General features: G+C 59.8%; 2 protein-coding genes across 2 annotated transcripts; both read left to right on the top strand.

The window, feature by feature from the left end:
• The first annotated feature begins 5,264 nt into the window (after positions 1-5,264).
• Positions 5,265-15,568, top strand: SLC12A9 (solute carrier family 12 member 9). Its single transcript, XM_083379150.1, has 14 exons — positions 5,265-5,481; positions 6,014-6,249; positions 6,399-6,533; positions 7,090-7,221; positions 7,350-7,640; positions 7,884-7,991; positions 8,084-8,195; positions 8,406-8,563; positions 8,659-8,741; positions 9,836-9,960; positions 10,114-10,306; positions 11,370-11,544; positions 11,743-11,889; positions 13,105-15,568. Exons 2-14 carry the CDS (start codon positions 6,030-6,032, stop codon positions 14,007-14,009), a joined length of 2,784 nt encoding a protein of 927 aa, XP_083235276.1. The 5' UTR covers positions 5,265-5,481; positions 6,014-6,029; the 3' UTR covers positions 14,010-15,568.
• An 890-nt stretch (positions 15,569-16,458) lies between these two features.
• Positions 16,459-20,310, top strand: UFSP1 (UFM1 specific peptidase 1). Its single transcript, XM_083377997.1, has 2 exons — positions 16,459-16,541; positions 18,682-20,310. The coding sequence occupies exon 2, from the start codon at positions 18,699-18,701 to the stop codon at positions 19,377-19,379; it is 681 nt and encodes a 226-aa protein (XP_083234123.1). The 5' UTR covers positions 16,459-16,541; positions 18,682-18,698; the 3' UTR covers positions 19,380-20,310.
• The last annotated feature ends 1,299 nt before the right edge of the window (positions 20,311-21,609 follow it).

The following is a 21,609-nucleotide window of genomic DNA, read 5'->3' as shown; positions in this document are numbered from 1 at the left end:
CTCGCGGACGTTTCGTGACCCAACTAGGGAACATCATCAGTGCTCTGTCACCCAGTCTGGGTAATGAAACCTCTGCAAGAAAGCCACCCAGCTCAGAGGGCACCATGGAGAAACGTTTGGGGCTGGCTGCCCGCTCAGCCCCCTGTGAGCCGTCAGGGCTGCCCTGCCAGTGTGCTCCAGAGACTGACCCACACGCTGCCTCCCTTGTGCCCTCCGGCCAGCCTCACCCATCTCACAGCAAGGCAGCCCCGGACGGGTTGTTTCTCTGCAGCTCCTGCCACCTGCAGTGCACTTCCCCCCCCCCACCTGCCCCCCCAGACCCCGCCTCTTGCTCGCCAGGCTTCTCCTGCTGCCATAAGTCAAGGCCCGCCTGCAAAGGGTTGCGTTGGCCTCACAGGAGACCCGCAATCAGCCGTTCAAGCGTGACGTTGCCCAGGAACTAACCACAATGCAGCCCTCCTGTTTTAGCCTCAGACTAGCCTTGCCCTGGCACTGTGAGGGGTGCCACGGGGTGCAGGAGAAACCTCCGGGGAGGCGGGGGAGGGCACCAAGCAGGGCCGGGGCTGGAGTGGGGCGGCCTTTCTGGCGAGAGGGATGCTGCGCTTGCTCCACTTCCCGGAGGGGCTTCAGACCCCGATTCCCCCAGACTCACTTTGCCTTCCTGTCTTTTCAGCGGGTACAAGATGAAGCTGAGGGAAGACCGCGTCTCCATCATCTCGACCTCAGGTGAGCCCCTGTCCCCTCCGGGCACTGGGCAGCTGGCAGCGAGCGCAGCTGGTTGGCTCTGACGGGTGACCTTCTGCCCTTCTGTCTTTCAGGCTTCGCTGGTTTGTGAGGCCCAGGTCCACAGGAAGAGGCCCTCCCTCGTCCACCCCAAGCGAAGACCCCCGTCCCCATTTTGTCAGGGCAGCTTGCCATAGGTCACCACAGGACTCTCCCCCCCATCTCTAGAGCTGGCTTAATTGGGGGGGCAGTGAGAGGACCTCAACCCCAACTCTACCCCACCAAGTTGCTTGCTGTTGCATCCAGCTTTCTCCCTGACAGGGGGGGCCTCATCTCTGCACCCCCAGGAGGGGAAGGACTCTGCAGAAAGTGTCTGGAACACAGAGGGAGGGAGGGAGGGAGAGAGGGAGGGAAAGGAAGAACTCATGTATGTGAGAATTTGGAGACCCCATCCCATGGGGAGCACAGCAAGCTGCCCCCCCCTCTTTCCTGCAGGCCCCACTGCACCCAGGGTGAGGTTCAAAGAAAGACCCCAACAATTTGCCCTACCCCGACAGGCTCAGGCTGGCTGCTTAGGAAGCAAATGCCCCGGTTGGGCTGCAGGCAGCCAGGTGGGGCGGGGAGGCAGGGCAGGGTCCCTGCGGGGAGCCAAAGGGGTGGGGGGCAACCAGGGCAGGGAGGGGGGATTCAAGTCCCAGATTTAATTCCCCAGCACAACCTGAACCCACCTGCAGGGGGAGCCCTAACACCAAAAGCCAAACACAGGGTTGAAGCAGGTGGATGGATCTTGATTGGCAGCCGCCACGGCTTCCCCCTTTGTGGTGGGCGCCCCGCCAGGAATGCCTTGCAGCATTGGGCAGGAAGGCGTTGGCCACGAGGAGCTGTGGGCCCCGGACCTCCCTCCCTGGGGCTCATCTGCCTCTCTTTCCATCAGGCCCAGGGCAAGCCAGCCCCCCCCCCCCGGTGTCTTTGCTCCAGATGCCCAAGAGACGGGGCAGCCTTGCCTGAGGAGCAGGTGCCAGGCTGCCCCTCGACGGCTGCTGCCAACCCGGCCCCCAGGGAGCCCGCCCGGACTGGCCCCGGTTTGCACTGCTGCAGTTTGCGCCCCGCCTCCAGTCAGGGAGAGGGAAGAGGGCCCCCCTGGCCATCCAGACGTTCCCATGGATGCCCCCCCGGGGCCGTCCTGGGGGATCCTAGGGGGAGGGTCCCGTGACAGAGAGAGGCCTGCGTCTGAATGCGTGTTTCTCAGCCGTGGTGACTTCCCTTAAGATAAGGAGCCTTCCCAGAGGCCCCCAGCCAGCACGTGGGGCCAGGGGTGAGGCACACGCACCCCATAGCAGCACCAGAGTGGGCCGGTTTGCAGAGCGCCCCCCCCAGATGCGCTCCGGTTGCCCCGATCGTGTCCAACTGCGAGACCCACGGATGTTTATTATTCATTTTAAGGGATGCCAGCCTCACACAGGTCAGCTGGGCACAAATGTCCACACCAGCAAATTAAACAACTTTGCAAAACCTTTCATTAGATACGTTGCTCTTGTTGTCCTGTTGTGTTTTTCCATTCCTCAACAACAAAGTGTTGTGTTCAGCTATTTCTCTGTTTTATTGTACTCGCTAAAAAGGCTATTCAAGGACTCTAATAAAGATAATGTTTACAAAGCGTCTCAAGAGGGCCCAGCCTTTAGTGCTGGGGGGCCATCCCAGCCCTGGGCAAATGGGGGGGGCAGAAAGGGCATAGAAAGGACCCCATGAAGAGCTCAGGGTGTATCTCAACCTTGGCAAGTTTAAGATGGGCCGATTCCCAGAATTCCCCAGACTGCGTGTTTTAAGATGGGTGGACTTCAACTCCCAGAATTCCCCAGCCATCCATCCTTAAATTGGGATGCAGAACTGTTCACGTGGGAATCTGACTTAAGCTGAAATCAGCTGGAACACTTCCGGATTCAGACCTTTTGCTGATTTGTATTTACACCTTTGCGCTCCCCCCCCCCCGTTTGCTTCTTCCAGGGGTTCCCCCAACATCTGGCGCTCCGTGGCTGTGGCCAACCTCATTTCTCGGCCTTTCTTCCAGAGGATTCCTCTGCCAGCTGCCTCTGCCCCACTTCCCACGGGGCAAGAGAGAAAATGGAGCCCAGCCTGATGGGGGAGATGGTACCTGGGAATTCCAGGCCCGGAAGTCTCCCCCGAGGCTGCCGAGAGTTTTACCGCAGCCCTTGTTTGCGCTGATTAACCTCCAGCGTGTGGAGCTGGCTGGCTTATCGGCTGGCTGTTTGCAAAGGAGCAGCAGCTTCAATGGGGCCATTATGACCGCAGATTAAGGCGGTCGCTGACCCTCCCCTCTGCCCCACAAGGCCTGGCCCAGTTGGGGGGCGCTTGTGGAGCAGGACTGCAGGCTTTCCGGCCATGCCAGGGCTGTGCACCAGTCAGGGCTGACCCCAGCCTCCCTGGCCAAGTGGGAATCGCTGCCTCTTCGCCTAAATGGGGGTTCCCACGGCCTTCTGGACCCAAAGCAAACCTTCTGTTGGGGGGGGCAGCCCAGTTGACAGGGGCTTGCATCCACCTCAGCCCCCCCCCTTGCCAGGGAAACAGCAGGGGTGCTCCTGGCCACCAGCGCACCAGGAGGGCGATGTGGATTAAGCTTTGGATTCAGGATGGGGGCATCCTAAACTCACCAAGCACTGCCCCCTTGGGGGTCTGGGGAAGGAACCCAGCCAGGCCTTCCCCCCCTCTGAGTACTGAGGTTGGGTGCCTGGAGGAAGTCCCTTCCCCCGGGCTGGGAATCCCCCTGGACAGGGACCCACACCCGGGCCCTCCTGGAAGCCCACTTGGGGTTTTGCTACATGGCAGGAAAGAGTCTTCCTGCCCCCTTTGTCTGAAGCCAGGCAGCTGGGAGTTCTAGTCTGGCCTCGTGCACGAAAGCCGGCTGAGTAACTTTGGGCCGATAACCAGGGGACGGTGAGTTCCAGTTGGGCCTTAGACACGAAAACCAACTGGGTGACCTTGGGTCAATCTCTAGGAGACAGTGAGTTCTAGTCCCATCTTAAGCATGAAAGGCAGCTGGGTGGCTTTGGGCCAATCACAAGGAAATGCGATTCTTCTCCCAACTCAGCCATGAAAACCAACTGGGTGACCTTGGGCCAATCCCCAGGAGGTGGTGAGTTCTAGTCCCGCCTTAGGCACGAAAGTTGACTGGGTTCCTTTGGGCCAGTCCTTCTCTCTTGGCCACCCCACAGTGTTGTTGTTGTGCGGAAAATAGGGGGAAGAAAGAGCATTGTGTTTGCCACCTCGAACTAGTTATAGAAATAATAAAGAATCTGGAATACAAATAAATGTTAAGAAATATTAAAAGCTTGCTTTCTTTGACAATGACCGGCCTGGAATGTGCAGCAACCAGGCATCACAAAGTGTCCGAGTGTCCTTCTGTGGCCGTTGTGTATCCCAGCTTGGCTCAGACCCAGCTCTGTCCTGGATCAATCCCCAGCGTGGGTGGTACAAACAAGACCCCCCACCCCACCCTCGGAGCAGCCTAGTGCCCCAATGCTGAAGTTTTTGCTATGCAAGCAGGAAAGCCAGGCCCCTCTGGGGACCAGCCCTTTCGCACACCCCACAGGTCCTCCACTAGGAGTGTCTCTTGTGCACCGGCTTTGCTTGGGTAGGGGGTCTGCAGCTCTCCCACCCCCAGTCACCCAGCAGCCTCCCTCTGCCATTCAGCAACGGGGACTCTGGGGCAGCCCCTGGCCGGCCCTCCCGCCCTCCCGCCCGCCCGCCCGCTGCAACTCCTCCAAGGTCCCGGGGTTATCTCGGTCTCTTATCGTCAAGCGATTGGGCACGTGTGGTGTTGTGGTTTTCGCAGCCCGGAGATAGCAGGGAGCCAGAGGTGACCAGAGGGGGAGGGGCACAGCCAAGCCGTGGGGCTGCCCGAAGGATGCGGCAGCCGAGGAAGGGGGTTCTCTGATGAGAGAGACACCCCACTGCTGGATCTGGATCTCTAAGCCTCATACCCCTCCCAGGGTGCCAAGAGAGACAGACAGACACACACACACAAATACCTGCAAAAGCCAGCCCTTGGTAAGGTGTAGCCTTGACTGTCTTTTCACTGGATTTTCACCTGCAACTGTCCCAGCCCCCTCCCCCTTATTCCCCCGTTCTGCTTTCCGGGTGCCGGAGGGCAAACGAGCCAGAGGCCTTCGGCCATCGGGACACTTAAAACAAATTACGATCAACGAATCATAGTTTAGGATGGCAGCGATTGGGGAGGGGGGATTGCGATTCGCCCATCGCCTTCCCAGGAGCCACAAGCAAAAAGGAAAGTTGGGGGGGATGTCCCCAACTTCTTTCCACCTGTTGGGAAGGATCACCACCGCGCAGGGGGCAGGAAAGGTGGGACCCTCCCCCCGCGCTGCCACTGCGGTCCGAGAAGACCCCCCTCCCCCCCCCCGCAGGCGGGTAGCGTTTCCGAGCGGGGCGGGCGGACCTTCTCTCGGAGGAGAAGGAGAATTTCCCCCCAGCCCGAAGCAGCCGCTCCAGAGTTGGGGCGCCGAGAGGGGCTCCCCAGTTCTGCCCCCGCCTGGCGGGCGCTGCGGAGGACGCCCCGGGAGCCCCCCCTCCCTCCCCCGGCGCCGCCCCCGCCCCGCCCCGCCCCGCCCGGCAGGATCTGAGCTCACGGAGGAGGATGCAGCCCCGCGGCCAGGGCCCGGCCGGCCCGGTCACATGCAGAGCCCGTGACCGGCATCCCGGAGCCGCCGCGCAGCCCGGAGCCAGGTGGGTGCGGAGAAGCGGGCGGGGGGCTCTCGGAGCCGGTCTTCGCCCCCGGAGGGTCCGCCGCCCCCCCTCCTCCTCCTCCTCTCGCCCGGCTTTCCCGCAGGGACCCCTCCCCCCCTCCCCGCTTGGGGCGCTCAGCTGCTCGGCCACGGCCCCCCCCAGCCGCTCCCCCCCCGCCGCCTCCGCCGCGCTGCTCGGCCCGCTCCGTCCCCACCGGCGAGGCGCCCCCGAGGACCCCCGTTGCCCCCCCGACTGCCCCGCCGGGCAACTTGGCGCAAGCGGCGCCCTCTAGATGGGCCGGAAGGGGGCGCCAGGCGACCACCCCTTCCCCCCCCCTGGTGGCGGCGGTGGCTGCCCCCAGGTAGACTCTCCCTGGACGCGGAAGCTCCAGGCAGCAGCGGGCAGCCCCTCCCTCCTCCCTCCCTCCCGGAAGTGGGCTTCCTGCCTGCTGCGCCGGACCGGGAGGAGGGGGCGGGGAAGGCGGGGGGGGGTCTGCGGCAGCCTCTCATCGCCCCCTCCTCTCCCCCCCCAGCTAAGCGGCCCGGGCCATGTCCACGGAGAGCTCCCCGCTGCTCAGCGGCCGCCTCTCTCGGCTCTCGGGGGACGCGGAGATGGCGGGGGTCGCCCAGGAAGAGGCGCCCCTGGTGGTGGGCTCGGCCTCCGGCGGGAGCGGCAGCCCCGACCCGGCCCGGCAGCTCTCCACCTTCTTCGGGGTGGTCGTGCCCACCGTCCTCTCCATGTTCAGCATCGTGGTCTTCATGCGAGTCGGTACGTGGGGACCCCCCCCGCCCCGGCGGCTGGGGGGCTCCGGACCCTCGGGCCAAGCGGGTCCGGGACAGGGAGGCGGAGGGGGGGAGGGAGGTTTCCCAGCAGGGGGAGGAGCCCGGCGCTCACCCCTCCCCCCTCCCCCTCCCCAGGGTTCGTGGTGGGCCACGCCGGGTTCCTGCAGTCGCTCCTGATGCTGGTGGTGGCCTATCTGATCATCTCCCTGACGGTGCTCTCCGTGTGCGCCATCTCCACCAACGGGGCCGTCCAGGCTGGGGGCGCCTACTGTATCCTTTGGGGCTGGGGTCTCCCGGAGATTGGGCTCCTGGAAGGAGGCCGTCCTGGCTCCGGACGGCAGAAATCCGGTCTGCCTGCAGGGGGCAGCCCTGCTCAGCTCCTCCAGGTCATCCGAGGTCACCTGGACGCTGCCCCTCCAAAGCCCAGCCGGGGTGTGGGCCCTGCCCTCCCTAGACCCCGCAGAGGCAGAGATGGGGCTCCTGCTCCTTTGGAAGAAGGAAGGGGACACGCCACGGCTGTGGGGGCCCCCCCCCCCGCCTCTGATGCAGGGCTTTAGCACCTCACCCAGGGAGGGAGACTGCTTCTCGAAGACCCTACAAGCTGCAAGGGGGGAGGGGGGACAGCCCAGGTGGTGAGGACGGGCGGGGCTCTCCAGGCTCACCAGCCAACCCCCCCAAAAGTCCGGCCTGAGCGAGAGACCCCCCCCACCATCAGGCACCTCCAGCTCTGCGGGGCGGCCGTTGGTCTCCCTTGCAAGGGCGGTGTGTGGGGGGTGTTCCTTCTGTTTTTATGGAAGCTTTGCCTTAACTCCCCCCCCCTCCCCAGTCATGATCAGCCGGACTCTGGGCCCCGAGTTCGGGGGGAGCATCGGCCTGATGTTCTACCTGGCCAACGTCTGTGCCTGCGGCGTCTATGTCCTGGGGCTGGTGGAAGCCATTCTGGACGTCTTCGGCGCAGGTGGGCTTCGAGCCGGACCCCCGGGGCTGGGTTGCAGAGCAAGGGCCGCTTGCCCACTCTGCTCTGCTCCGGACACAGGTGCGAATGGCCCCCTGAATCGCCCCTCCCTCTTCCTCCTCCCTGCCCAGATGGATCCGACCCGCCGGGCAGTAAGACGCTCCCACAGGGCTACCTGTACAGCTTCATCTACAGCTCGCTGGTGCTGTTGCTCTGCCTGCTGGTCTGCCTGGTGGGCGCCCACATCTACTCCCGGGCAGCCTTCTTCATCTTCCTGCTGGTCAACCTGGTGCTGGTCACCATCTTCGTCAGCTTCTTCACCGTCTCCCCTCGGCTCATCACCGTCTCCCATGGAGACAACCAGACCTTCAACGCCTCCTTCACGGGCTTCAACATCTCCACCCTCAGGGACAACATGTATGGTAGGGGCGCTTCGCCGGTTTGGCCAGGAGGGGGGGCAAGCGCTGGCGTTCAGCCCTGGCGTTTCCTGGGGGGTTGGAGGGCCTCTGGCAGCTGGGCAGGGGGTGCCCGGTGCCAATCCAGCCTGACCGTTGGCCAAGTTGAAAAGCCCTGGGGCGGGGAGGAGAACGGAGGACTATATGCAGCGGTGGGGTGGAGGCAGCCATGCCCCCCTCCTGGGATGACCTGGATCTTCCCCCCACCAGCCATGTACTCGCAGGACTACACTACCAATAACCTGATGTCTTTCGCCACCGTCTTTGCCGTGATGTTCAACGGCTGCACCGGCATCATGGCCGGCTCCAACATGTCAGGTGAGGCCTGGGGGGCCCTGAGGAGGGTCTCGCGGGGTCCTAGGAGAGCTTCCGTGGGGAGGCGGGATGGTTAACCCCCTCGATCCTTGCAGGGGAGCTGAAGAACGCCAGCGCCTCCATCCCCAAGGGGACGATTGTGGCCGTGCTGTACACCTTCGTCATCTATTTCTTCCTCTTTTTCATGACCAGCTTCACCTGCGAGAGGTGAGGGGCTGCGGGGGGCCCAGAGAGGGACCCCCGCAGCAGGTCGCCAGCCTCCTGTCCTCCCCCTCAGCTGGGGACTTCCTGGACTCAAGGCTGGCATGGGGGGGCAGACGTCGGGCATGAAGGGGGGGCATGCCTCCGGGGAGGGGCTTGTCAGGTGGAGGCCTGCTGGCAGGGGGGAGACTGACGCCCCCCCTTGGCCTCCCCCAGGGCCCTCCTGAAGGGCGACTACGGCTTCTTCCGGTCCATCAACGTCTGGCCTCCCTTTGTGCTGATGGGCATCTACTCCGCCTCCCTCTCGGCCTCCATGAGCAACCTGATTGGCGCTTCCCGCATCCTTCACGCCCTGGCGAAGGACGACCTCTTTGGTGAGCGAAGCCCCCTGCCCGCCGAGCCCCTCCGCCAGCCCTGCCCTCCTCCGCCCGGCCAGGAGGTCCAGCGCTGCGTCTTTCTCCCTCTGCAGGGCCTGTCCTGGCTCCGGCCAAGATCGTCTCCCGAGGGGGCAACCCCTGGGTGGCCGTCCTCTACACCTGGGGTCTCGCGCAGGTAACACCTCCCCCCCAGGTCCTGGGGACCAAGGACCGCAGGTGGAGGGAGGCATCTCTGGGGCTCCTCCGGTAGCTGGGGTCTCCAATCGTGCCCCTTTAAGACTGGTGGACTTCAACTCCCAGAATTCCCCAGCCAGCGTAAGTGATCTTGACCACTGGTGGGGGAATTCTGGGAGTTGAAGTCCACCAGAGGCCACGATTGGAGACCCCCGGTCCATACAGGCAGTCCTTGACTTACGGCTATAACGGAGCCCCAATTTTCCGTTGCTAAGCGAAACATTGGTTAACTGCCGCTTTGCAACTTTCCTCGCCACCGTCGTGAAATAAAACACTGCGGTTGTTAAGCCAGCAACAAGTGATTCTGGCTTTCCCCCCCATTGAATTTCCTGGTCAGGAGGTCGCTGAAGGGGATCACGTGACACCCCTACCCCGGGACATACACCCCCCCCCCAAAAAAAACCCTCGTGTCGGTGGCTAAGCATCCAAGTTTTGATCACGTCACCATGTGAGGTGGGGGGGATGTTGCAGTGGCCTTAAGGGGGAGAAATGACCCCAAGCCCCTGTGTTCAGTGCCATTGTAACTGAGCGGTCACTAAATGGGCCGTTGTAAGCCGAGGACTGCCTGTGCGCGGACTAAAGCAACTTCCTGCATCCTGGTGGGACAAGAGGGGTAGGCAACCTTGGCTCTTTTATGACTCATGGACTTCAACTCCCAGAATGCTGACTCAGGAATTCTGGGAGTTGAAGTCCACGAGCCATAAAAGAGCCGAGGTCCTCTTCCTGCTCTTTGGCCTCTGGAAGGCCGCCCCTCCCTCCTGGGACCCCAGACTGCCTTCCCCACACCCCTCCCTCCCCTGGCCCACCTGGGGTGACTCTGGGGGTCCTCAGAGGAGCATCATTGGGCAGAAGAGACCCTAATTATGCAGGCCGACAACATGGCGGGTGGCTTGTCCCATTCCTGGCTCAAAAGGGCTGGCCCCCTCCGGGCCTTCAGCAGGTGATCTGGGCCAGGGGGCGCCGGAGAGCCCGGGGTCACGGACGGAAGGTGGGGGGGTTTCTCCCCCCCCTTTTAAGGACTCCTGCCTTCCCCAGCTGGTGCTCCTGGTCGGGAAACTCAACACCATCGCCGGCATCGTGACCGTCTTCTATCTGGTCGCCTACGCCGCCGTGGACCTGGCCTGCCTGGCGCTGGAGTGGGCCTCGGCGCCCAACTTCCGGTGGGTGCAGCTTCCCAAGAAGGGAGGGGGAGGGCACGCCGGGGCGTGGGGGTGTCTGTGGCTCCGGCGGTGCCCTCGAGCCCCAGAAGGGATGGGGAGGGAGGGGCCGTGCCAGCCACCTCCCGCTCGCTCTCTCGCCCTCTCCCCCGGCAGGCCCACCTTCCGGCTCTTCTCCTGGCACACCTGCCTGCTTGGCATCCTCTCCTGCCTGGTGATGATGTTCCTGATCAGCCCGGCGGGGGCCTCGGGCAGCCTGGGACTGATGCTTCTCCTGTTGGGCTTCATCCACCTGCGCTCGGCCGCCTCTTCCTGGGGCTACATCAGCCAGGCGCTCATCTTCCACCAGGTGCGGCGCAGAGCGTGCGGGAGGTGCTGGGGGGGGCAGGGGCAACCTCTCCCAAAGGGGCCGTGAGACGCGGAGGGTCTTGGGGGTCCCGGGCGGAAGAGGCTGACCGGCTCTGCGCTGGGTGAGGCCGGCTGAGCGGGACGAGGGCTCCGGTCTGAGGAAAGGGCCGTGCGGATCCACGCGGGTTGGGGAAGGGGGCTACGTGGGGGTCTCCGAAGCAAGTAGGGGTCGTCCTCAACATACAACAGTTGGGACTGGAGCCTCCGTGGCTCAGCAAGGCCCTAGTCGTGCCTGGTGCTGCGGACTTTCCCCCCACGGTTGTTAAGTGAATCAAAGAGGGTCATAAATCAAATCTTGCTTCCCCAGGGAAAGTCAAACAAAGGTAGATCACCTGATCCCAGGAAGCTGGAGCCGCCCTCAGTCCGTGCTGGCTGCCAGGGCCCCAAATCTGGATCCCCACGTGACCCCTGGGGGACGCCGCGACCGCCGCAGCCCATCTCTTTTCCGTACGGTTGTCATTTTGAGCGGTCACTAAATGAAGGGCTGTAAGTGGAGGACTGCCTGCAATGCACAAGGCGGGAGCAACGCAGGGCAGGATCTGCCCCCCGTTTGGTGACCATTCAAAACTACGACGGCACTGGAAAAAAAGCGACTTCTGACATTTTTCATACTTACGACTGTTGCAGCGTCCCCGTGATCAAAATCCAGACGCTCGGCCACTGACTCGTATTTATGACGGTCTCAGTGCCCCAGAAGGGTCGCGTAATCCCCTTTTACGATCTTCTGACAAGCAAAGTCAAGGGGGGGGGAAGCCGGATTCACTTAACGACCGAGTTGCTAACTTAACACCTGCGGTGATTCACTTAGCAACATAAAACGGGTCAAAACTCACTTAACAAATGTCTCGCTTGGCAACAAAAGTTTTGGACTCGGTTGTGGCCGTAAGTCGAGGACCACCTGTAGAGAAGAAGGCAGCAGGTAGACGAGGGGAAGATGTCTCTGGTGGGACTAACGGGGGGGGGGTCTCTTCCCCTCTTGATCCTCCTCTCCTCCCCCCCCAAAGGTCCGGAAGTACCTGTTGCTGCTTGACATCCGGAAGGACCACGTCAAATTCTGGCGGCCGCAGATCCTGCTGATGGTGGCCAACCCCCGGGGTGGATCCCAGCTGATGCGCTTCATCAACCACCTGAAGAAAGGGGGGCTCTTCGTCTTGGGCCACGTGGAGATCGGGGACCTGGGTAGGGGCAGGGGTTGGGGCAGGGGTGGTGGTGCCCTTCTTCCGTGGGACGCCACGTGCCCTGGGGTCTGTGGGGCAGGGCTCAGAGAGAGGCCGAACCCCAGAAGCGTGGCACAGCTTCGGGGGGGGCGTTTCTTGCCCCCTGCGCCCGCCTTGCCAGGGGCCCTTGGCGATGCCACTTTCGCTGCTTCTCCCGCAGACACGATGCCCTCGGACCCCATCCAGGCTCACTATAACTTCTGGCTCAGCCTGGTGGACAAATTGAGCATCAAGGCCTTTGTGGATCTGACCTTGTCTCCGTCCGTCCGGCAGGGGACGCAGCACCTGCTCCGGATCACTGGCCTGGGTGAGGGGCCCGGGGGGCTGCAGGGGGGGGTGCCGGAGGGTTTGTGGTGCCAGGAGAGGAGAGACACCCCCCTCGCCAATGAGGGCATCTGGGTCGGTATTAAGGAGTCTGACACTTGGTAGCCCCTTGGGGTTGAGGCTGGCCCCTTGCAGCCCCTAAGGATGGAGCGCGTGCCAAGAAAAGGAGCCCAAAAGGAGCCAGGGGCCCCTTGAGGTCCCACCCTGTGGCCCCCCAGGGTGGCCCTGCCCCCTCCTATCAACAGAGCGGCCAGATATTTTGGGAAATCAAACCAGACAAATCTATTTATTTAGTCATTTATGTCCTGCCTTTTATTATATTTAAGAATGACCCAAGATGGCAAACATACCTGATGTTCCTCCTTCTATCCTATCTTTTCCACAACAACAACCCTGTGAGGTGGGTTGGGCCGAGAGGGAGGGACTGGCCCAAAGTTTCCCAGCTGGCTTTCATATCAAGGCGGGACTAAAACCGTCTCCTGGTGATTGGCCCAAAGTTGCCCAGACATTTTTTGTGCCTAAGGCTGAACTAGAACTCACCATCTCCTAGTTTTTAAGGCAGCCCTAGAATTCCCAGTCTCCTGGTGATTTGCCTGTTCACCCAGCTAGCTTTTGTGCCTAAGGTTGGACTAGAACTCAAAATCTCCTGGTTATTGACCTAAAGTCACCCAGCCTAAGGCAGGACTAGAACTCACCGTCTCCTAGTTTTTAAGCCAACACCTTAAGGCTTTCAGGCTTAAGACGGCACTAGAATTCCCAGTCTCCTGGTGATTTGCCTGGTCACCCATCTAGCTTTTGTTCCCAAAGCTGGACTAGAACTCGCTGTCTCCTGGTTTTTAAGCCAGCGCCTTCACCACCAGGCCAAACTCTGCCACAGGAAGGCTGCTTGGACTTCATTTGGTAGCCATTCTGAGGACCTCCAGAAGGAGACAAAGTTGCTCAGCACACAGGGAAGACCCCTCTGCTGACGTGGTGGGAAGGCTCCCCTCTGGAGCCTTTTGTCCCACTAAGTCAGGTTGCCCTCGTCCCATAGAACAAAATATTGGGGGGCGGTTGTTTTCCCAGGGGACACTGGAATATAAACCACGGTCGGTGTGCTGGGTCTTGATCTGCCTGGGGGAGGCCAGCTGCTCTCCCCCTTGCTGAACCTGGCCAGACCGTCTGCGTTGACGTGGTCCGCGCGCTTCCTTGTCTGCAGGCGGGATGAAGCCCAATACGCTGGTCCTGGGTTTCTACGACGACTGCGTCCCTGAAGATTACTTCCTGCAGGACCCGGCCTTCAGTCAAGCCAAGGAGAACGACGAGTTCGGGGTGGACCTGGCATCCCTGCAGGCCCACTTTCCCCCCGTGCGGGTCACGGCCAACCAGCGGGCTCTGAGGCCCTCCGAGTACGTGGCCATCATCTCGGACGCGGTGAAGATGCACAAGAACGTCTGCCTGGCCCGCTACTTCCACCTGCTGGACAAGGACCTGCTCTCCTCCTCGGCTTCCAAGAAGCGCCTGGAGGGCCGCTACATTGACGTCTGGCCTCTCAACCTCCTGCGCCCCAACACGCCCACCTACGTGGACATCTGCAGCCTCTTCCTGCTCCAGATGGCCTGCATCCTCACCATGGTCAGCTCCTGGAAAGGCACCCGGCTGCGCATCTTCCTCTGCGTGGAGTCGGGCGACCTGGGCTGGGTGAGCAAGGAGGAGAAGCTGCGGGAGCTGCTGACCAAGTTGCGGATTAAGGCCACCATCAAGATCGTGACCTGGGACCAGGTGGTCGCCTTCCAGAGCCACCCGCAGCCTGCGGGGACAGGGAGGCCGAGCCCTGCCGAGGTTCAGGGCCCTCCCGGTCCTCCCAACCCAGAGAAGCTCTTGGGGGAGACGTTCCTGAACGCAGCCCCGTTCCGCGTGACGGACGAGTACTTGGCTTCGGTCAACGAGCTTCTGCTGAAGCAAGCCGGTCAGGCGGCCGTGCGCTTCCTCTACCTGCCGCGGCCTCCTGCGGACACCTCTCAGTATGAGCGCTACCTGGAGCAGCTGGAGATCCTCACCACCGGCCTGGGGCCAACCCTGCTGATCCACGGGCTGACCCCCGTCACCTGCACCGAACTGTAAGTGGCCAGCAGCAGGCATGCATTCGTAGCCAGCAGCAACCCCAACGCCTTGTCCTCAACGAACAAAACGTGCCTTTGTCTCTGGAGGGGGGGGAGTAACAAGGAGGCCGTGCTGAGCACAGCTTTGCTGAAGACGGGGGGGGGGGGAGGGTACACTTGGGGCAGCGGAGAAGGGCTGCTGAAACGGGGAGGGAGGAGGACCAAGGACTGCGCTCTCCAGGACACAGATGTCTTCCACTATTTGAGGACAACTTTCGTGGGACCATCTCGGTGGGACTGAGGGTCCCAGTGAGAGATCTCCCTGTTCCCCTGGAGGCACCAGGGCTTCTTCTGAGCACTCCCACAAATCTCCAGAGCCGGAAGCACTTTCCTCATCCATTTCCTGGTGCAGAAGGCAGAGGGGGTGGCCTCCCTCCCTGTTGGAAGTAAGTGGGCGCGGATATTTGCCAAACGAAACATCTGGGACAGGCCCTTGTTGGACTTCAAGGTGACCTTCTCCTCCTCCTCAGCCGGGACTCTGTGCTGGCTTGACCAAGCCTGTTCCCCCCCCCATGTGTGGAATTACAAGTCCCATCACGGGCCCCTCAAGGATAGCTAACTGTTGACAAGGACGATGGGATTTGCAGTGCAGCGTACCAAGAAGTGCATTTGGTGTCATTACGAACACCGTTCGGATGAGGAACATTCTGTGAAGCTTCCGATTTGAGTTCGAAATGGGTTGTTTCTGCAGGGTTGTGTGTGTGTTTGGAATCCAGGACAGCTCTGTCTGGCTCGCACATCTGGTTTTGGGCCCCAAATGGTTGGAACAAGCCCTTCCAGAGGCCTTCGTCGTTTGAGCGAGCCTGGCCATCCCGAGTTGGTTCTTCCAGCATAGCCTTCCTCCTTTTCAACAGCCTTTCCTTCCGCTGGAGCAGAACAGGCTGCTGGGGGCCACCCCATTTCTCCCCCTCCCCGTGGCGAAGCCAGGATGAAAGCTCCCGGGAGGGGGTCTCCGCCAAGCCATTAGCTTAGCAGCTGATTAGAAATGACAAGCACTTAACAAAAAGAGGGTTTTTACTTCTCTCCTGCGAAAGATGCTTCCACTAACCACTAACCCACCGCAGATGAAGCTGCCTCTGGGGGGGGGGGGGAAGGGGGCCTGGGAAAAGGGGGCGCGGGGTTGGAAAGGGGAGGCCTGCGGGAGGGGTGCGAAGAGGGAGGCGAGGGGGAGCAGCTGTTCCGCGGAACAAAGCCGGCAATAAAAGCGAAACTTGCAGGAGCCGAGCGTCTTTGCCTTCAGGCTGCGGCGTTTGCGTGCTTCTCCCGGGGGTCCCTGCTCAGCCAAGGCCGGGCGAGCACAACGGACCGAGGGCAGCGGCCGGGCGGCACCTCCGCGATCTTCCCGGACTGGCTGCTACGGAGGGGAGGCGAGCTCCCTTCCCCACCTCCAGCCCCGCCTGGGCTGAGCCTGCCGAGGCTTCGGGGAAGCGCCCCCGTCTCCTCCTCGCCCCCCCATGACCGGGGGTCCCTTCCCTCCGCGGGGGGACACTGGCGCGGCTCTCCCGCCTGACCCGGAGCCGGGCAGAGCCTGGGGACCCCGGGCAGGAGCGGAGCGCCGGCGAGAGCGGAGGGGCTGCGGCGCTGGAGCCGGTCCTGGTCCGAGACGGGTTTCCGCGCTGGGCGGCGGCGCTGCAAGGAGCGGCTCCCGTCTGGGCTCCCCTCCGACGGCCGGCTGGGCGGGCGGGAAGCGCGTGGGGGAGGCTAGGCTGGCGGACCGCGGAGCCGGCTTCGTAGGCCAACTCGAGATGCCCCTTTTGAGGCTTGGCAGCTTCCGAGCGGGCGGACTTCAGCTCCCAGAATCCTCGCCGGCTGGGGAATTCTGGGAAGCCCACCTTTCTTAACGCAGGGTAGGCAACCTCGGCTCTTTTGTGACTCGTGGACTTCGACTCCCAGAATTCCTGAGTCAGAGTGGCTGGCTCAGGAATTCTGGGAGTTGGAGTCCTCGAGTCATAAAAGATCCGAGGTTGCCTATCCCTGTCTTAACGGATTGTTCTTTTCTTAAAGCTGCCGAGGGTGAAAAACCCCGTAGGGTCCTGCGTAAATCAGGCGACGGGAGGAGGTCGAAGGACCTGCCGTCGGGGAATTATGGGACCTCGAGTCCTAAAGAGTTGGAAGGGGCAGCCCCGAAGGACCCCGGAAGTTCAACCGCCAAGTGCCTAGAGCGTCGCTCTTCTCTTTCGCAACTAGCGCCTCCGCCAGATTGCTTTGGCCATAGAGGCGCAATGCACAGAGCGGCGCTCCCAAGCAAGGCGTGGCTTTCCGAGCGCAGGTGTTCATTGGCGGAAGGAGGCCACGCCCGAGCGGGTGCAAAGGACGGGCCCGGGGGGGGAGGGGGACGACGACGACGACACGCGTCCTTTCGGGCTGGCCCCTCCCAAGATGGCCGGCTCTCACTTCCGGTGGAGAACGGAAGCGCGTCCTCTCTAGGAGCGCGAGCCCTGTCTCCCTAGCCGGGCGGAAGCTCCCACTTCCGGCCTGCAGGTGTGCTCCCCAGGTGAGTCCGGGGGGGGGGGAGGAGGGGGCAGCCTCTTCGGACGCGCCCCAAGCCCTGACTCCCCCTCCCATCATCCCGGGCCCCCGAGAGTGATGGGAGTTGTAGCTGTCTGGAGGGCGAGCAGGCGCCCTGAGCCCCCAAATGAGATAGAGACACCCCCCCCTCGAGAGGCCCCCTGCTCTTCTTTGGGGTGCACGAGAGGGGTCTCTCCACCCCCAACCCCCCCCCCCCCCGCCAGGGAAAGGCCCCTGCGCCCCTCCCCCTGCCAAGCCTGATCCTGGTTTGCATGGCTCAGGGGGTTAGGAGGCTGAGCTTGTCGATCAGAAGGTCGGCAGTTTGGCGGGTTGAATCCCGAGTGCTGCATAACAGAGTGAGCGCCTGTTACTCGTCCCAGCTTCTGCCAACCTAGCAGTTCGAAAGCACGTAAAAATGCAAGTAGAAAAATAGGGACCGCTCCGGTGGGAAGGTAACAGCGTTCCGTGCGCCTTTGGCGTCTAGTCATGCCGGCCACATGACCACGGAGACGTCCTCGGACAAGCGCTGGCTCTTCGGTTTGAAACGGAGATGAGCACCGGCCCCTAGAGTCGGAAACGACTAGCACGCATGTGTGGGGGAACCTTTACCTTTATCTTTTTTATTTATTTTTAACACCTAAGGTCCTAGTCTCTTACATCAAATCAAGATACCATATCGGTCCAATGAGATAACCCAAGCGGAGATTTCTTGATCAAGCAACACTTTATTTGATTAAACTAAGCAGCTGGGCGGCCAGCAAGCTGGAACGCAGCCAGAGTTACATCCAGAAGTGGCACGCCTTGGAAAGCTGGTAGCATGCCTTTATAAAGTTTGTTAGCCAATGAGAATCAGACAGCGGAGCCACTGCATCCTAAGGAAGACATCAATCACTCCTGCACACTCCCTTGTTCCCCCCTTCAGTACATCCCATCCATGCACACGTTTCCCACGCTTGCATGAGATTTCCCTGGTGCAAAAGCCAATTACGAAAAGCAGGAAAGCAACAGTTAATACTAAATAATTCCCCTTTGTTCCAGAACCCTTCAAAAGTATGTTGGTCGCCCATCTTGCCCCTGGCGTAACTCCTGAGTGGCTGGCCATACTTCTGATGTTATTAGTTGCGAAGACCCATCGCAACTCCAGGCCTTCCTGTCCTCTACCATCTTCTGGAGTCCATTTAAGCTCACGCCTCCTGCTTCAGTGACTCCGTCCAGCCACCTCCTTCTCTGTCGTCCCCTTCTTCTCTCGCCCTCCACCTTTCCCAGCATGAGGCTCTTCTCCAGTGAGTCCTTCCTTCTCATTAGGTGGCCAAAGGATTTGAGTTTCAACTTCAGGATCTGGCCTTCTAAAGAGCAGTCAGGGTTGAACTCCTCTAGGACCGACCGGTTTGATCGCCTTGCAGTCCAAGGGACTCTTCTCCAGCACCATAGTAAAACTCTGCAAACGTCCCTGTTAGGGAATTTGTTGTGCAGAGGTCTCCTTGTGCTACCAAAGAGTTGCACAGACAAGGAAGGGTACTGAGAGCAGTAAGAGTCACACACAAGAGTACACTGAGTTGTAAAAACAAAAAGTATTTTACTTTGAGGTGGTGTAAGAACAAAAAATGCACAGTCAAAAATAAACAATCCAGGTCATAAACAATAGCAAGAGTCCAAGGAGTAATCCAAACTACAAAGTCTTCTTACCGGTCCAGAGGTCAATACACAGTTCAGGTTTACAACAGCAGAGCAAAAACAGTAGTAGAGATCAGTGAATCAGTGATAAGATTCTGTAGAAATACAAATACAGGCAGTGACCTGTTAACAACCTTTGCAGCCTTCCCCGCCCCTCCCCCCCCCGTCATTGCAATCAGAATGCAGGGGCTTGGCAAGTGACTCATGTTTATGACAGTCACTGTGTCCGAAGGTCACGTGATCACCTTTTGCCACCTCCTGACAAGGAAAGCCAATGGCGAAGGCAGATTCTCTTAACGACCGTGTGACTAAGTTAACAAGTGAAGTGATTCACTTAGCAACTGTCTCGCTTAGCTACGGAAAGTCGTAAGTCGAGGACTGCCTGCACTGGAAGCAGCCACCACCCCTTCCTCCGCTTCGCTCCCCACACGTCTGCTCTTCTCATCTTTCAGGCCGTCCAGCTCCGGGCATGGCGTTGCTGTCCGCCGTCCACCTGGGCCTTCCCCCTCCGGGCTGCCCGCATCGCCAGGCCCTCGTGACCGGGCCCTACCGCCACTACCACTACGGCTGCGACGGTGTGGACGACCGAGGGTGGGGCTGCGGCTACCGTACCCTGCAGATGATGTGCTCCTGGCTGGCGGCAGCCGGGGGAGAAGCAGCCGCCGGCCGGCCGGTTCCCTCCCTGAAGGAGATCCAGGATTCCCTGGTGGAGATGGGGGACAAGCCCCCCTCCTTCGCGGGCTCGCGGGACTGGATCGGCACCGTGGAAGCTGCTCTCTGCCTCGATCATTTTTACCACGTGCCGGGCAGGCTGCTCCACGTCCGCCTCGGCCGAGACCTGGAAGGGGAGCTGGAGACGTTGTATGCTCACTTTCAGGGGGGTGGGGGCCCCGTGATGATGGGGGGAGGCCAGGACCACGCCTCCAAGGGGTTGCTGGGGGTCTGCTCCGGCCCCGAGGGACACCACCTGCTCACTCTGGATCCGCACTACTACGGCCCAGCGGGCTCGCTCAGCCGACAGGAAGCCCAGGCCAAGCGGTGGGTCTCCTGGCGGGGGCTCGGCTCCTTTGAGGAGGCCTCCTTCTACAACCTCTGCTTGCCCCAGTTCAGGGCCAAAGGGGCCCCCCCACCGCCAAAGAGGCCTTCCTGAGGCCAGGCACGCGACGCGGACCAGCAGTTTGAGCCCCTTCCAAGGGACTGGCTGTGGGTGGGCATCACACGCTTGGCACGTGCTGGGGGCATCAACGTGGAAGGAGAAGCCTTGGCGGCAGCTCCTACATCAGCCAAGAAGGGCTCCTGCCCTGGGCAGCCCTTGGGTTGCTGAAGCCCCTCACCCAAGCTCTGGAGCCACTGCTAGGCCTGCGGCATTGCCAGATCATTGCTGGGGCCTGGCTGAGCCCGGCCTTCCCTCCCTGGCCTGCACACCCAGCCAGCTCCGCTAAAGATCAGAGGACTAAAGTGGCTTTATTTTAATATGGCTGGGGTTTGAGGAGGGTTAGTACCACATGGAGCTGGCTGGTTTGGTGGTTTAATCGCTCTTTAGTGCCGAAGCTGTGCTCCCAGCGGGCCTCTCCTCAGACGAGGTTCGTCGCCAGAGCCGGGCTCTCCTGCCCACTTGTGGACTTCAACTCCCAGAATCCCCCAGCCAGCAAGGATTTACCAGGATTCAGCAGGGGTTAGGACAAGGCACAAATACGGCCAGGTAACTTCGTTGCAATTTTTGGACCAGGGTAACTGTCTTAATAGCTGGTGGGAATGCTGTCAACGTAACACAGCTGGCTGGGGAATTCTGGGAGTTGAAGTCCAAAGTCTTCCAAGTGGCCACGGTTGGAGACCCTTGCATGGGTGACTTGGCAGGGTGTGGAAACTGTAACAAACATTTCTTTTTTTGAAAAGTTTTTCAGTACATTTTATCTTTAACAAAACAAAAAAACCCTCCCAACCCCCTCCCCTCTTCCCCACCCTCCCCCAACACCTCCCTCCCTCCCTTTCCCCCTTCCCCGACTTCCCAGAACTAAATACAAGGTATAAAAGTAAAAACAATCATAATCTACCATATGCAAACAACAATAAACTATTAAATCTACTGCACTTTAACTCTTATAAAATGACTACAAGCAATATAAATATCACATCAATACTTATTCAAATGCTAAGTGAAACTTTTTAGTCCCATATTTATTCTGGATGTAGTCAATCCATTTTTCCACTCCACAATATATCTCTGTTGCGAATGGTCTTTCAAGTAAGCCGAAATCTTTGCCATTTCCGCCAGGTTGGAAACTATAGTCGGCAGTTCTTCCTTCTTCCAATATTGCGCTACTAAAAGTCTCGCTGCCGTAATTAAGTTCAACATCAACTTAGTGTCCACAACAGTGGTATCAGTAATAATGCCCAGTAAAAACAATTGCGGACAAAACTATCCTTTTCTTAAATATCTTCTGCATATTCCACCAGATTTTAATCCAAAATGCTTTAACCTTTTTACAGGTGCACCGTACGTTGCATCTTCACCACCACACCTCCAACATTTAGGCTGGTAGTTCGGATACATACTTGCTAATTTTTTAGGATCTAAATGCCACCTATAAAACATCTTATAAAAGTTCTCTCTTAAGTTTTGAGCTTGCGTAAATTTTACATTTCTCACCCAAATCTTTTCCCAGGTATCCATTGTAATGACTTCTTGAAAATTCTGAGCCCACTTTATCATACAGTCTTTAACAAGTTCTGTCTCTGAATCAATTTCTATCAATGCAAGATATATCCGTTTGATATGTGCTTGACCTTGATCTCTAATTTGCTTTACCAGATTTTCATCAGTCATTGAAAAACCAATTTTCTGATCTTCTTTCCACCTGGCCTGTAATTGCCCATACTGAAACCAGGTTTGAACAAAAGGATTATACGACTTCAAATGCCATGAATTCCTTTCCAAACTTAAAATTTCCTTATGTAACAAACATTTCTGACGTTAAACAATTACCAAAGAGAAACTCCCTTTCTGAATAACTAAAAACTGAAAAAGTACACATTGTTCTTGGACTAGTGTCGTAATTGTGTGACCGGTTGAGACACAATTGTCCCAATACCCAACCTGGGCCACTCCTGAGGTGAAAGTCAGGGGAGTGCCAATTTTTATGACTTGTTCAATTGATGAATGGCAGAGCTGTGAAGGTAAGGCAGGCTGTCCGGCCAGGAGGCTTGAGGTTTGAGGGGACTTCAGCGTCCCGTGGGGCAGGGGAGGGACACTCAGGGGAAGGGGGGGAAATGTGGAATAACCCGGGGAAGATAACAGGAAATGGGGGCTGGCTCCCCCCTCTTCGGCCAGCAAGACCCAATTGCCGCGTCCCTTTGGTCCCATGGCCAAAATTTGGACG

The sequence above is a fragment of the Vipera ursinii genome (assembly GCF_947247035.1).
Source record: "Vipera ursinii genome assembly, chromosome: Z".
Lineage (NCBI taxonomy): Eukaryota > Metazoa > Chordata > Lepidosauria > Squamata > Viperidae > Vipera > Vipera ursinii.
Note: the sequence above shows the minus strand (reverse complement) of the source record. Positions and strands in the feature narration are given on the sequence as shown.

What these genes read in the sequence shown, in the direction of transcription:
- SLC12A9 (XM_083379150.1), top strand. Translation starts at nt 6,030, where the DNA reads ATGTCCACGGAGAGCTCCCCGCTGCTCAGCGGCCGCCTCTCTCGGCTC. An exon ending in ACCAGCTTCACCTGCGAGAG is followed by an intron (nt 8,196 to 8,405) that starts GTGAGGGGCTGC and finishes GGCCTCCCCCAG; the next exon opens with GGCCCTCCTGAAGGGCGACT. An exon ending in GCTCCGGATCACTGGCCTGG is followed by an intron (nt 11,890 to 13,104) that starts GTGAGGGGCCCG and finishes CCTTGTCTGCAG; the next exon opens with GCGGGATGAAGCCCAATACG.
- UFSP1 (XM_083377997.1), top strand. Translation starts at nt 18,699, where the DNA reads ATGGCGTTGCTGTCCGCCGTCCACCTGGGCCTTCCCCCTCCGGGCTGC.